The sequence below is a fragment of the Vigna unguiculata genome, chromosome 3, assembly GCF_037176805.1.
Source record: "Vigna unguiculata cultivar grain cowpea cultivar isolate G323 ecotype 2 chromosome 3, ASM3717680v1, whole genome shotgun sequence".
Lineage (NCBI taxonomy): Eukaryota > Viridiplantae > Streptophyta > Magnoliopsida > Fabales > Fabaceae > Vigna > Vigna unguiculata.
In genome coordinates this window covers 66250306-66264698 of record NC_140794.1, presented here as the reverse complement: position 1 = coordinate 66264698, position 14393 = coordinate 66250306, and the positions used below count along the sequence as shown (strand labels likewise).

Genomic DNA, 14393 nt, shown 5'->3' with positions numbered 1-14393 from the left:
GTGACAAGTGACACGAGATAAGAGATAAAAGATAAGAGATAAGAGATAAGATAAGAGATAAGAGATAAGAGATAAGAGACAAGAGACAAAAGACAAGAGATAAGAGATAAGAGATGAGAGATAAGAGATAACAGATAAGTGACAAGAGATAAGTAATTATAGACAAGAGATTACATATAAGTGATAAAAGATATGAGATGTGAGATAAAATATATGAGATAAGTTATAAGTCATAAGAGATAAAACATATTAGATAAAAGATAAGATATAAGATATAATAAATAAGAGATAAGATATAATAGATAATATATAAGGGATAAATAAGAAATAAGAGATAACAAATAAGTTATAAGAGATAATATATATATATATATATATATATATATATATATATATATATATATATATATATATATATATATATATATATATATATAATAGACATGTCAAAGTGAGCCAACCCGGCTCACACGGGTTGGCTCACCACGAGCCGGGTTGAAAATGAGTGAACCCAACCCGGCTCACTTTCTGGTGAGCCAGAAATTTTGTAACCCGGCTCAACCCACCACGGGTTGGTGGGTTAAGTGGGTTGGCTCACCAACCCACCTAATTTTTTTTTTAGTATTCAAATATTTAAATAAATTTTTAAGTAACCCATGAGATGACAATCATAGTAAAATCAAGAACCAATATTTTGATCATGCTCACCACCAATATGTGAAGAATTATTTCCAAAAAAGTATCCATTAGTCTAAGAAAGCATGACTAATATTACAAATTTTCTGTCATACTATTCAACAAAATATAAATAAAAAAACTATACATTTTTTTCATGCTAATTTAGAAAAAAATTGTTTGTAAGACGGTTACTTGAGTAATTTACTATAAAAATTATAGTTAAAAATTAAAGTATCAACATATATATAACTTGACAATCAAATTATTTAAACATTCAAACTATCCAAAAATAATCAAGCAACATTCTAGCATTTAAAAATATAAAATTGTGAACAAATATAATAGGAGTAGTAAATAATTATTAAAAAAATTAAAAAAAATTAAAAAAAATTGTAAAAAAAAAATTGGTGGGTTAAGTGGGCCAACCCACCTTCAACCCGGCTCGAACCCGTTTAACCCGTGGGTTAAGTGAGCCGGGTTGACTTCAATCCACTATTAAAAAAGTTAAATTTTTCTCAACCCAACCCGGCTCGAACCCGTGGTGAGCCGGGTTGGCTCACGGGTTGAGACCCATTTTGACATCTATATATATATATATATATATATATATATATATATATATATATATATATATATATATATATGAGATAACTAATACATGATAAGTGATAAGTGAAAACTAATAAATGATAAGTGATAACTGATAAATGATAAGTGATAAGTGATAAGTGATAAGAGATAAGAGATAAGAGATATAAAATAAGATATAAGAGATAAGAGATAAGAATTAAGAAATAAGAAATGAGAAATAAGAGATGAGAGATAAGTGATAAGTGATAAGTGATAAGTGATAAGTGATAAGTGATAAGAGATAATAGATAAGAGATAAGAGATAAGAGATAAGAGATAAGAGATAAGAGATAAGATATAAGATATAAGATATAAGAGATAAGAGATAAGAGATAAGAGATAAGAGACAAGAGACAAGAGACAAGAAACAAAAGACAAGAGATAAGAGACAAGAGATAAGAGATAAGAGATAAGAGATAAGAGATAAGAGATAAGAGATAAGAGATAAGAGATAAGAGATAAGAGATAAGAGATAAGAGATAAGAGATAAGAGATAAGAGATAAGAGATAAGAGATAAGAGATAAGAGATAAGAGATAAAGAGACAAGAGACCAGAGACGAGAGACGAGAGACGAGAGACAGGAGACATGAGACAAGAGACGGGAGACATGAGACAGGAGACAAGAGACAAGTGACAAGTGACAAGTGACACGAGATAAGAGATAAAAGATAAGAGATAAGAGATAAGATAAGAGATAAGAGATAAGAGATAAGAGATAAGAGATAAGAGATAAGAGATAAGAGATAAGAGATAAGAGACAAGAGATAAGAGATAAGAGATGAGAGATAAGAGATAACAGATAACAGATAAGTGACAAGAGATAAGTAATTATAGACAAGAGATTACATATAAGTGATAAAAGATATGAGATGTGAGATAAAATATATGAGATAAGTTATAAGTCATAAGAGATAAAACATATTAGATAAAAGATAAGATATAAGATATAATAAATAAGAGATAAGATATAATAGATAATATATAAGGGATAAGATATATGAGATAAAATATAAGAAATAAGTGTGATAAGTGATAACATATCAACGATAAATGATAAGAGATAAGAGATAAAAGTCGGAGATACGAAATAAAATATAAAAAATAAAAATTTTTGTAAAATTAAATATTTATTATTTATTTTTAAGTGGTGTCTAAGTACGTGAGCTAACATGACCCATTTCTTTACGAGGTGAGGGATTAATAGGTTTTGAATAGGGATTAATAAGTACGAAATTAACTCTGTTAAAAAATATTAAAGTTAGTAAAATAAATTATTAATTAAGTCTATTAAAAATGATATATATGTCTATTTGTTTTATTCAAAGGAGTCTTCATCCTTTGACTCTTTGTATAAATAGTCCAGGGATGCTCCGAGAGACAATTTGAATTTGAAGAATAAATAGCCACCGGCAAAGATTCGGGGAAAAGCTCAAAAAATTTGTGTTTCAAATTGAATTTGATGGGAATGAAGGGTTTGGTATGTTTGATGTGGTTGTCGATTTGGGTCTCGCAATCCCAAGGCCGATTACTGTCGATCCCGTCAAAACCCGACCCAAATAATGCTGCTGCCACTGCTCGTTGGCTCGTCTCTCTCAATTTCTGGGGAGTCTTGAAGTACTGTCTTTCTCTCTTCATCTCTTCAATTCCGATTCTGAACTTGCATGTTCAAAGTATTGGGGTTTTTCCACTCCTCTTTCACTTATTTATCTGCTTATGAAACTCAAACAGTTTCCTTTTCCCCCTTTCTTTTCAGCACTATCTCAGCTGATTTGGGTGGAGCTCCCTTTGGGTAAGCGTTTATTGACCATCCTTCTTATTCGTTTATTTACTCTGCTAAGAATTTCTGCCGAGGGTTTGTGGTGCCTTCTACATTGTTAACCATTGGGTTTTGCACTGTAATTTGTTAATTTTGAATGCTGAAAAGTTATTGTTATGTTATGTATGTGCAGGAATGTGGTGTCGTATAGCGATGGACTCCCCGGTGTAGGCACTGGAATCCCTTACTTTTACTTGACAAGTCTAGACCCAACAGCAAGAAATGCACTGAAAAATGATAAAGCTTCATTCACAATCAGTGAATACCCTCTTGGAACCTGTGGCAAGAAAGACCCAATGAACCCTACTTGCTCAAAAATTTCTCTAACCGGAAAGGTGTGTGAAGAATTGAATTATATCCAATATGATAATTTCGATGTGTGAACATAATGTTTGTCCTTTTTTTAATTTCTCAAAATTTTGCTCTTTTGCTACTTTCAATGTTCATACCAATGTTTTTTTTTTTTTTTTCGTTAGACATCTAGTGAGCAGTGTTTGACACGCCATATGATTGCTAGAGTGTTAGTGTTGGTGTTGGAAGTATTTCCAACACTTCAACACTTCAGTATTTCAAACCCCAGGATCACGAATTCTTACAAAAGGTCAAAAGCATTCTTTGGGTGATAAAAATGTCTGTCAAAGCTATGCCATTTTAATCTATGATATATGGGTACTCCTAGATGGTTAGTATATCCACACTGGGTATACATATCCAGTACCGGTACTTATTGTACATGAATTTGTTCTCAATACGCATCATTAGCATACAAATAAAACACCAAGTTTCTTTAAAATGGTTTGGTTTGTGACTAAGTTACTTTACTCCTTTCAAACAATGCCTTCTTTTAATGCTCTTTCATGCTTGAGTTAGAAGATTATGAAAAATACATCTATCTCTATACTCATTGTATTTGTACTGTAGTTTATACAATTTTATGCATTGGCGATGTTTTTACCAATATCTACGTAACTTCGTGAACAATCTTAAAGAAACTACTCTCAAGTTTTCTCTAATCTCTAGTAGGCCTTAGGAAGTTTATAACTCTTTCTTTTTGTTTCAGCTGAAATTGATTGATCAAAATTCCAAGGAAGCAGGATTTGCTAGAAAAGCTTTGTTCTCCAAGCATCCAGAGATGAATGGTAATTGCCTGATGATCAAGGAATTAGCAGCATTCATTCTTTCTGTTTTTATGTGACTGATTGCTAAGTTCCCCCTTTCTCCTTGTTATATACACAAATGGTTGATAAAAATTGAGTCTGAACTTATGTTTTTCATGTTGTTGACAGGCTGGCCGAAGGATCACAACTTTCAAATCTTTAAATTAGAAATTGAAAATATATTTCTAATTGATTGGTTTGGTGGTCCAAAACCACTTACAGTGGAACAGTACCTTCATCCCAAAATGTAAGTACTAGAACAGAAATACCATCTTTGAAAGGAAATAATATGACAAGATATCCCCCTTCTCAGAATAAGAAAGGGGAGAAGGGGGGAAAAATGTCACAAATTGTACTCTGAAATTATTCAAAATCAACTATATCTTATGGCATTTTTATCTATTTCTCATTTTTATTTTCCGTCCAATTTTGGTTCTTAATCTACAGGAACGATGTTGCCTTCATTCTGAGTGCTCTTTGAATTGCTATTCCTGTTGTGGGCTGTAATTGTGTCATGGAATTGTAAATTGATATCCTGTCTTTCGAATTGTGTATTCCTTCCAAAATACTCTTGGGCCATGGTTCTTTATTCCGTGTATATTTGAACTCTGGACATGTTTATGATCTTGGATTCTTGCCCTTTGTGTTGTGGCTATTATCTCTGAAAATGCTGCAATCATGAAGAGAAACAAAAGGCATCAGAGAGCAATAATTTGGGAATGGTTTCTGTCAAAACATTTGCTCTGGTAACAGAGAACTCTTAAACTGTGGTAATACTTGAAGCTCTCATTGGGGCACTGTATAAAAAGTTTCCTAATAAAAGTAACAGATTGTTCAATTGCTTCGGTCCATCAAACCTCCCTCTTCCATCCTTTGCATTTGTATTGCATTGTAGCTGTTGTCGCTGCACATTCAAAGGGTGTTAGTTCTGATAAGAACAGTTGGTCAGGATTTGCATCTGAATTTTAGGAAGGGAAAAGAATGATTCACACATTGATCACATAACTTATATAGGGTTTATTCTGTTCGTTCCTTGGTGGGTTTCAATTTTATTTCTCCAATATCGTACACGATTTTTTGTTCTTTTTTTGAAATATTACATATTCATCTTTAACTTCTTTTCAACCTATTTTTTATGAGGATTGATAAGGTCTACTATTGTGCATGCTACTTAATTTGAGACACAATTATGACTGCATATATGTTTTTTATTAAGTAATTGACATTCTAATTTCAGAATGCTAATATGTTTGACAATCTATTTTTTTTGTGAATAAATTGCTTTCCGTATTAAATATGTTGTTAAGGTTTCGGCTGCTTGAACTTTTTAGATACTGTTATAAATATTTTCAAGGGAAGGTTTATATATTGTACCATCACCAAGGTAAACCTTAGGCAAATGCTATCGGTATGTGATAATTACCACTACGAGTAGAAAACATAATATACTATACAGAAGTACAAAATGTTCAGAATGGATATACAAATTTTATTCCATCCTCATAAAGTAAGGAGTATATTTATATATATGTTCATTTTTTTTTTAATGTTTCACTATCGATTAAATAACTTTTATAAATAACTAAAAATAGTACCGAGAAAAATATTATATTATCAATATTTAATATCAAGAATATATTATCATTTTCAAATCAAGAAAAATGTTATTATCAAATATTTAATATTAAAAAAACATTATCATTTCAAAATAGAGTATCAAATATTGGATAAAAATCAAATAATTATATAAATTACACATACACATAAATAATTTTTTATAAAAACTAAATTATTTAACATTTTGTCAAATGTTTAAGTTAAACAATATCTTACAAGAATATACGAAAAAAAAAACAAATACTCATGTTTAAAAATTATAACATACAACTCAAACAAAATTGCATAAAATATATTAAATAATAATAATTCGAATTTAGACATAAATATTTTATTTTTTGAACTTCAATTTATATTACATAGTTATAAAAAAATATTGTCATAATCAAGGACGGAATTGGACCTCACTTGACCCTAAAGGAGCCACATACCTATAATTTATGATATTTTTATGTAAATGTAACTCTTAATACTTTTCTTTTGGATACTCTTTGAATATTTAAGACTTTTGTTATCAAAGGCTACATTTAATATTATGAACTATATCTTGTGAATTCTGTTTTAGATAATCATGTAATTTTCACTGGATAGTAAATTTTGGACTGTTATTTTAGAGATATGACACAATAAATAAAATAATATTTTTTATATTACTTAATAAATAAAGAGTTTACATGTGATTGAATATTTGAAATTAAGAGTTAAATAATTAATAAAAATATTAAAAAAAAGTATAAATAATTAAATGTGAGACCTTAAAATTATTTCGGCATTTGATAATAATCGTTTCAACATAATTATATAAAAAAATAAACATTTAATCAAAGTTGTGATAAAAGAAAAAATATCTTAAATATGTGAGTGAATTTTTTAGATATATAACAAACTAATCAAGAAGAGAAAAATGTGTGTAAAAAAAAAAGAAAAAAAAAATTATAAACTAAAAGTACTTTAGTAATTTAAATAGATATGACAATCAGAACGAAAATGAATATTAGAATAGATATGTATATACCTATCATTATCACTGTACCCAGTTAAAAATAAAATCAAATACTACTCCTACTAATACTCATACCTAATTAATATAAAAAATTTATACCGAAATATTAATGAGTTTGAATACCCACCAACATTAACTTCTGTCCGTACTTGTGATTCCGTGGTGATAAGATACGAAAAAATGTAATTTGGTGTGCGAAAATACAAAATGTTGTAATTAACTTTAGTTAAATAATTCGATTGGACATGTCCAACGAGATTGTCTACGGTTAACTTCACTTTTTTTACTAAAAGGACTTTTCAAACAATCATAATCTAACCTTTTTTAATCATAAATGGATGCGATTATATATATATTTTTTATAAAAAAATTGGCTTAGAATATGGGCATACAAAGTAAACACTAATAATGGATTTTACTTTGAATGAAATTTACGAAAGGTTCAATAACAATAGATTTTGAACTAAATTTATATAAGAAAGTGATTCTATTTTCCAATTCCTAATCATAAATGTTAAGACCGTGTGTCACTTATGTTATTTGAAGTAGTCATTAATAATGAAAACATCAAATTTGCTTTATAGACCCCATAGTCCACAACATAAGTAATTCAATTCACGTGTCCATCGAAGCCAGACAAAGTTAGATCTTTTGAGGTCAAAACCATGTGCAACATAAATGTTCACCCTTTCCAAACTTGAAAAGACACAATAATGTGTGGACAAAATGGATCAGATGTGCTATGATTAAGCATCGTAACAAAAGTAATTGATTTTTCACATATTGATTATACTCAATAAATCTCACATTATTTAATGATAATTTAAATATTTTTATTTTCTTTTATCTTTTAAAATATTTTTTAAAAATAAAACCATGATAAAATTCTACAACGACTTGAATGGAAATCGAAATACCAAATATAAATAAATGGAAGAGAATCCCAGTTTTATCCACGTATATGGTTTCAAAACAGAGGAAGAATAGTCAATAAAAATTCTAAATCTGAAAATGACTAGTTATTAATGCTCGTTGAATACTACAGTTGATTATGGGACCATGGGGAACCAACTATATTATGCAATTAAACAATTTATTGTGAATCATTGGTCAGGTCAATTTTTATTTTTTATTTACTTTTCTAAAAGCTTATTAAATCCTTGGTGATAGAAGAAATTGGGTTACAAAATTGTTTTCTCAAAACAATTAAATTAGTTGGGTGAGTGATAAATTCTGAAAATTTTCTTCTCCGTTGATTATATTGTATTCACGTAAGTGCTTACAAGTTTTATTTTCCCTAAAAATCGTGAATGTCGACGTAAACATATAGGTGGATCTATTACGCTATTCTTTATATTTACCATGCATATTTTCAATAAATTAATTTATAAATGCATTTGTTGGTAGAATTAATTTCGAATGACATTAGTATAATTTTAAAAGTTTGATTTTGGCTCAATTTAATTTTAAGTAGTATAATTTAGATTTCATTTTTTTATTATTTAGTTAAGTTAACGGTAAAATTATGTATATAGAAAATAAAAGTATTAGAACAAGTGATCTGACCTAGATTGACGGGTTAACTAATAAATTTATACTGTTTTAGTTTTATTTATATTCTAAATGCACTATACTTTTTAATTTCAACTCGAACTTATGACAAGTCAAGAGACAATTTTACTTGTCTTGGGAAAATAACTTTAAATACAAAAGATAAAATAAAATAAACTCATATTAATAAAATTAATTTTAATTTTAAATATAATAATTTTGTATGTAAATTATAATACATGCATATAATACAATAATATTAATTTTATTTTTAAAACAGAAAGCTAAATAAACCCATATCTTGAGAAGCGTATCTATCCTTAAAATATCCATGAAAAAAAAATTTAATCTCATTGAAAAGAGTATATAATATTGTCTTCAAATTAAAAAGAAAAGCATTCACGGAGGTTAAAACTCAAACTTGAAACTTGTCCAAGGCAAGAAGATGCTATGAATGCTCATCGATATATAAGTGCTGTAATTATCTTGTTCAAACACGTTTTTTTTTTAATAAAATAAAATAACCATGTAAACACTAAAAGTGTACATTTATTGATAAAAATCCACATGAAAACCGACAGTTAGTTTTGTTTTGTTTTCTTGATCCATATTGAAAATATAAAATAAATTTGTAAATGGTAGAACAGCAAAAAAATACGAAGGAAGCAATAACAAATGATGTTACGACATAACCGACAGCAATCGTATACACACATTATAAGGTCCACCAGTAACATTTAAAACCCAGGTTTTCTTCGCATAATGAACATTTTCTAGGCATTATAACCAAACTGATCCAACTTTTCAAGTCACACTTGATAGATTCAAGTTCATTAATCAGGCACAAAATATGTTCTCGAGAAAGTAACATAGTTATATTAGTTTCTTTGTTTGTTTCTACCAGAATAGAGCAGAACCAACACATGTTGCCTTAAAGAGGCGGCAACACCGGGTTGAAATTCCTCTTCGGATAGTTCAAGGAACCAAAATGTGACATTTCAGTGCAGAAGTTGTTCTCTATGCTGTGAGCCAAGTTTTTAGTTGAAATGTAAGGTCCTTTGTTAGCCAACCTTCGTTCAAGAAACAGAAACAAAGTGAATACCAGAAACAGCATATGTAATAATATCATGAAAAAAAATGCTAACACTCTGTCACACAGACATTCCAAATCATATAACTATGTTGGTATGATTCCTAAATAACATGATTTTTAGTTTCGATAAAGTTTTGACAAATATAATAAATAATGTGTTAAAGGGTGTGTGTTTTATAACATACAAAATTGGAAATTCTGAACTGATTAGAGACAGAACTAGACATGATACATTGTTAGTACCTGTTTCTTCGCTTCTCAAGAAACCTTTGAAGTGATTGTCTGCGTGCAAGAGGAAATTCTGGAGAGAGGCATCAAACAAAGGCCAGAATGAGTGGATTAACATACAAGACAATTCATGAAAAGTGAACACAGAATTAATGCCACACAAGAAAATTGTTTGATGATGAATGATCTAAATCTAGTAGAGTAATAACAAGTTAAGTTACCATCTTGCAGCCTTCGAATGGAACTCTTCTTTGCAGAATCAGTAGAGTTTCCCAGAAGAGAAGAAGCACTTTTTGAAATGAGTGAAGTCCAAGGGACCCCACTCTTCATTTCAGCAGACTTAGCAGAGACAGAAGCAATCAACATTATTTCACGCACCTGTTAATCAACAAATATGAGTTACTTGTACAAAAATCATAACAGACATTCCATAATATTCCACAAGGAGTTACCTTTTCTGCAGGAATTCCTTCATAAACACACATGTTCCCCTTATAGAGGATGCTAAACTTGGTTGGATTAGGAATCACTTTGATCGGTCCAGATGATGGCACTGGCCTGAGAGGGAAGGGGTGAAAACATATACCATCAAAATTATCCAAAAGTTTCTCAAGAATTATGCATGCTTTAGACTTCGTAGCTTTCGTATATTTTCTAAACTCTGCATTCAAGAGTTGATCGTGTTGTATAAGTAGTTTCTTTGTGATGTGAGACCAAAACATGCACGAAGATATATATATCAAGACTTGGCAAGGTTAATTAAATAACAAGTGTAAAGTCAAAGGTTCAAAACTCTGAAAAGTTTTGCATTTTCTTCCCTCTGAGAGAGGCTTAAACCCTGAGGGTGTACCCTTTATCTAGGTGAACAAATGCACAGAAGCTTTTTTCTAAAATAAACAAAGAAAACATGAGGTAATGACTAAAAACCGACAAATACACTATAGTATATCCCCAAAATCTGTTCTTTTTTGGACTCATTTTCATCTCAGAAGCTAATGTTTTTTAGGCTCAGAATTGACATAATCCTAACCATCAATTAGAATGTAAGCTCAGAAAATTGTGTTAACTCCTGTCCTAATCTTTCACTTTGTTTAGATCAACCTTTCAACAAGTAGTAAGTTTTGTACAGAAAGAAAATAAGAAGAAAAAATACATAAACTTTTTACAGAATGTTAAAATCAAGGTGTTAGATGCATAAGCTAATTTTAATTTATAAAAAATATTAATTTCACCTATTATTTTCTTAGATAATAAATACATATAAAAAGGTTGATCTTAGTCCAAAATCTTGTTTTCATGATCTAACTCCCCATAATAGATGGGTCTTGATCTCCCTCATACCAAGTTCAGAATCCTGATAAATTTGAAATCATGAACCAAACAAGGTGTCCCCCAGTAGGGTGATGGAGTGCACATGGAAAGAGGGGTAAAAAAGGGAACACAAGAAATAAAGTATCCAATAAGGAAAGCATAAAGCTGTGTGCAGGAATATAATATAAAACAATCTATACATAGAAATAGAGAGGAAGAAACATGTTTGACAGTAAAGAGAGTGACACACCTGGTAGCAGAGAAATGCATAGAGGAATCATCAGTTATGGTGTTGTGGACCTCCATGTTCTCACTCCTTCCATCGTCACTGTCAAGAGCAATCTCCATAGCAGAAGAAGGAAAAAGCTTCCACCCTTCTCCTGGGAGAGTGTTCACACCAGCCATGGCTGAAAAAAGCAACTTGTGATGTGTTGTAATGAATGGTTTAGGAGCAAGTGGGGGTGGATTTTCAAAGGATGATGCTTAGTTGTTGTTCTTGAAAACATTGCAAGAGGAAGAAGAGGCTCTGATTGATTCCATTTGATGTGGTGGTCCCACGCTGCCCCCAACTGCACCATTTTCTCATGCCCTTTTTCATAACAAGCACGTGTTTTTTATGTCTCATTTCGCTTCCAGTCCATTATATGGATAGTATTCAATGTTAACAAATACATAGACAGATGTCTGTTTCTTGCAGACACGTCAACAGGGTAACTTAAAATCTCAAAATATCAAATTTTGTCTTTCAATCTTTTGTTGTAATCTAACTCTTGGATAAGTTTTTACAGTAACCAAGTTTATGAATGTTTCTTAAATATGTAAATTATTTGAAAATTAAACAAGATAGATGAAAATTTGTAAATGATTTGATAGATGTAAGAGAATATTCAATTTATTAAAACAGATTTCTTGTTTTTTGGCAAATCATTTTAGTTTTACCCATAGTTAATCTTCTTCTCTAATGAAAAAATATTTTTGATAATATTAGAGTTGTTTATACTGTTTAACACATTTTTAATTTAATATTTATTACAAGATACGTTTTATATGTTTATTAAAATAAATAATATAATTAAATTAAAATAATTATATTTCATTTGTTTCTAAGAATTAGAGATCAAAATGTATGAATATTTTGGATAAAAGAAAATTTAGATCAAAATTCAGCTAATAAAATCATACTTAACAATTTAAATTTATTAAATTTTATTGTGTTGTGTGAAAAACTTTATTGGCACATACATTTGTTAAACACCTAAAGCCACCATACACGTTGCACAAGAGTCAGACAAGTGCATATCCTAGCTGTGAGTTCCGTACAAATAGCAATTTCAAACATTTCTAATATTTTAAATATAAAGTATTGAACTTAATAATTTATAAAATATAAAGAAATGACGATAATTTACCGTGTACGAATTTCTGTTATTGTTATCTACTTTTATATATTAAATTATATTCATTTACAGCAGCAGACATTCTTTTATTATTTATCGAATGAAAAATGAATTTTTCAAGAGTAAATTTTTAATAAAGTTGATAAAATTGTTAAATAGAATAATTTTTTTATGAAAATTATAAAAATAAAATAATATAATTTTTACTTTTTTTGTAAAAAATATTATTTGTCAAAATAAAACTTTTTTAAAACATAATTTTCTTATTGAATGGGATAGACAAGTGATATCACATAATAATAATAATAATATATTAAAACATTTATATTTCAGATCTAATTATTTACATTAAATAGTCAAAATAATGATATAAAGAGAATACTAATGATTTAAAAGTGAGTCAGTCTACAAACAATATTTTTATAAGACGTTAAGGGTGTCTTTGGCTAAAATTCACATTGTTATTTATTTATTTTAATTTAATTAATATTTAAATATTTTTAAAACAGTATATAAATCTTTTGAAAATATTTTAATTATAATTATTATTAAATATTTTATATTAATTATAAATGTTATATTAATTGAAAATTGATCTTTAAATTAAATCTTATTAGTTACTGATACTTCTAATAATTATGATTTACTCTCATACTAATGTATACAGGCGGATTCTTAATCAATTAATTATATTGATTTTTGTATCACTTTAAATTTTTGTTAAAAATAATTTTTTTATAATAATTTTACTTAATTTATTTATACATTTAAATTAACTAAATTTTCTTAGACAATTTTTACTTTATTATTAATTATTTGACTGTAATTATTATTTTTTTTTAAATTAAGTATCAATTGTTGTAACACTGAAATGATGTCCCGTTTCTAAATTTTGTCAAACATGTTGGCTCTAACGATGTGGATAATATATTTAAAACAAAAATCATGAATGAATAATTATTTGTCAGGTCCAAGTAAAGGTGTTAAAGTGAGTCAACCTGACTTAGACATTAGACAGATTGATTCATTATGCGTAAGTTAAAAAAGATTAACACAACTCATTCTATTACGGATTGGTGGATTAGTGGTTTGATTCATTTGCAAATTTTTTTTCTTGCAATTTATTTTATATATTTATTGTATTACAATAAAAGTGAGTTGACTATTATAAAGATAGTAGTTAAAGATTAAAATATCAATGTATATAATTTGACAAACAAATAAATCAAACATTCAAATTATTCAAATATTATTGAACAACGTTATAATATTTAAAAAATATCAAATTGTGAACATATATAATTAAAAAATAATAAATAATTATAATAAAAAAATAAAAAATGTAAAAGAAAATAGTAGTGTTGTTATTGGAAGTGAGTCAAGTTCAATTGAACTCACTTTAAAAAAAATTGTTCAATCAAACTTGACTTAAATTTATAATGAATCAGAGTAACTCAGAAGTTAAATTGATATAGAATTAATTTTCTAATACATAATCAGTATATTTATGAAATCAATTAAAGAATTAAAAGATAAAAAATTTATATTAAATGAAAGATAACTAATTATTGTTTTTGCATAGAAGAATTGATTCGCCTTGAAATTAATTTTTCAGCACTGAAACAAACATACCCAGTATCCAATTGCTCTTTCCCATTTAAGACCATCAATTTAGAAACATTTGAAAAAAAAAAATAATCATTTTTTTACTATACACATGGTTTATCCATTGTGCCCCGACTCTTTCATAAACATAAAACACCGACTTTTATTTTGTGTGGTTGGTTTTCACTCAAAAGAAAAAAAAATAGAGTACATAAGTTTCTTTTATTATTTTCTTCTTGATCTTTTAGTCCTCTAGTCATTGCGAACGCTTCATTTAAGATAAAAGGTTTGTTTTAGAGCAAGTAT

At 28.4% G+C, this 14393-nt stretch overlaps 2 protein-coding genes across 3 annotated transcripts; one reads left to right on the top strand and one right to left on the bottom strand.

The window, feature by feature from the left end:
* Positions 1-2633: 2633 nt before the first annotated feature.
* On the top strand, positions 2634-5120 carry LOC114176380 (Pyridoxamine 5'-phosphate oxidase family protein). Of its 2 annotated transcripts, XM_028061420.2 has the most exons (6): positions 2634-2923; positions 3063-3098; positions 3259-3460; positions 4186-4264; positions 4412-4529; positions 4730-5120. In XM_028061420.2, the coding sequence occupies exons 1-6, from the start codon at positions 2769-2771 to the stop codon at positions 4761-4763; spliced, it is 624 nt and encodes a 207-aa protein (XP_027917221.1). In that variant the 5' UTR covers positions 2634-2768; the 3' UTR covers positions 4764-5120. The 2 variants fall into 2 exon arrangements, with proteins under 2 accessions (XP_027917221.1, XP_085526887.1); XM_085670761.1 differs by lacking the exon at positions 4730-5120 and having other exon boundaries at positions 2648-2923; positions 4412-4684.
* A 4014-nt stretch (positions 5121-9134) lies between these two features.
* Positions 9135-11638, bottom strand: LOC114176288 (protein TIFY 3-like). The gene is made up of 5 exons (XM_028061272.2): positions 11336-11638; positions 10227-10332; positions 9996-10152; positions 9790-9847; positions 9135-9523 (listed from the first exon to the last, which is right to left on the bottom strand). Exons 1-5 carry the CDS (start codon positions 11488-11490, stop codon positions 9385-9387), a joined length of 615 nt encoding a protein of 204 aa, XP_027917073.2. The 5' UTR covers positions 11491-11638; the 3' UTR covers positions 9135-9384.
* Positions 11639-14393: the final 2755 nt, after the last annotated feature.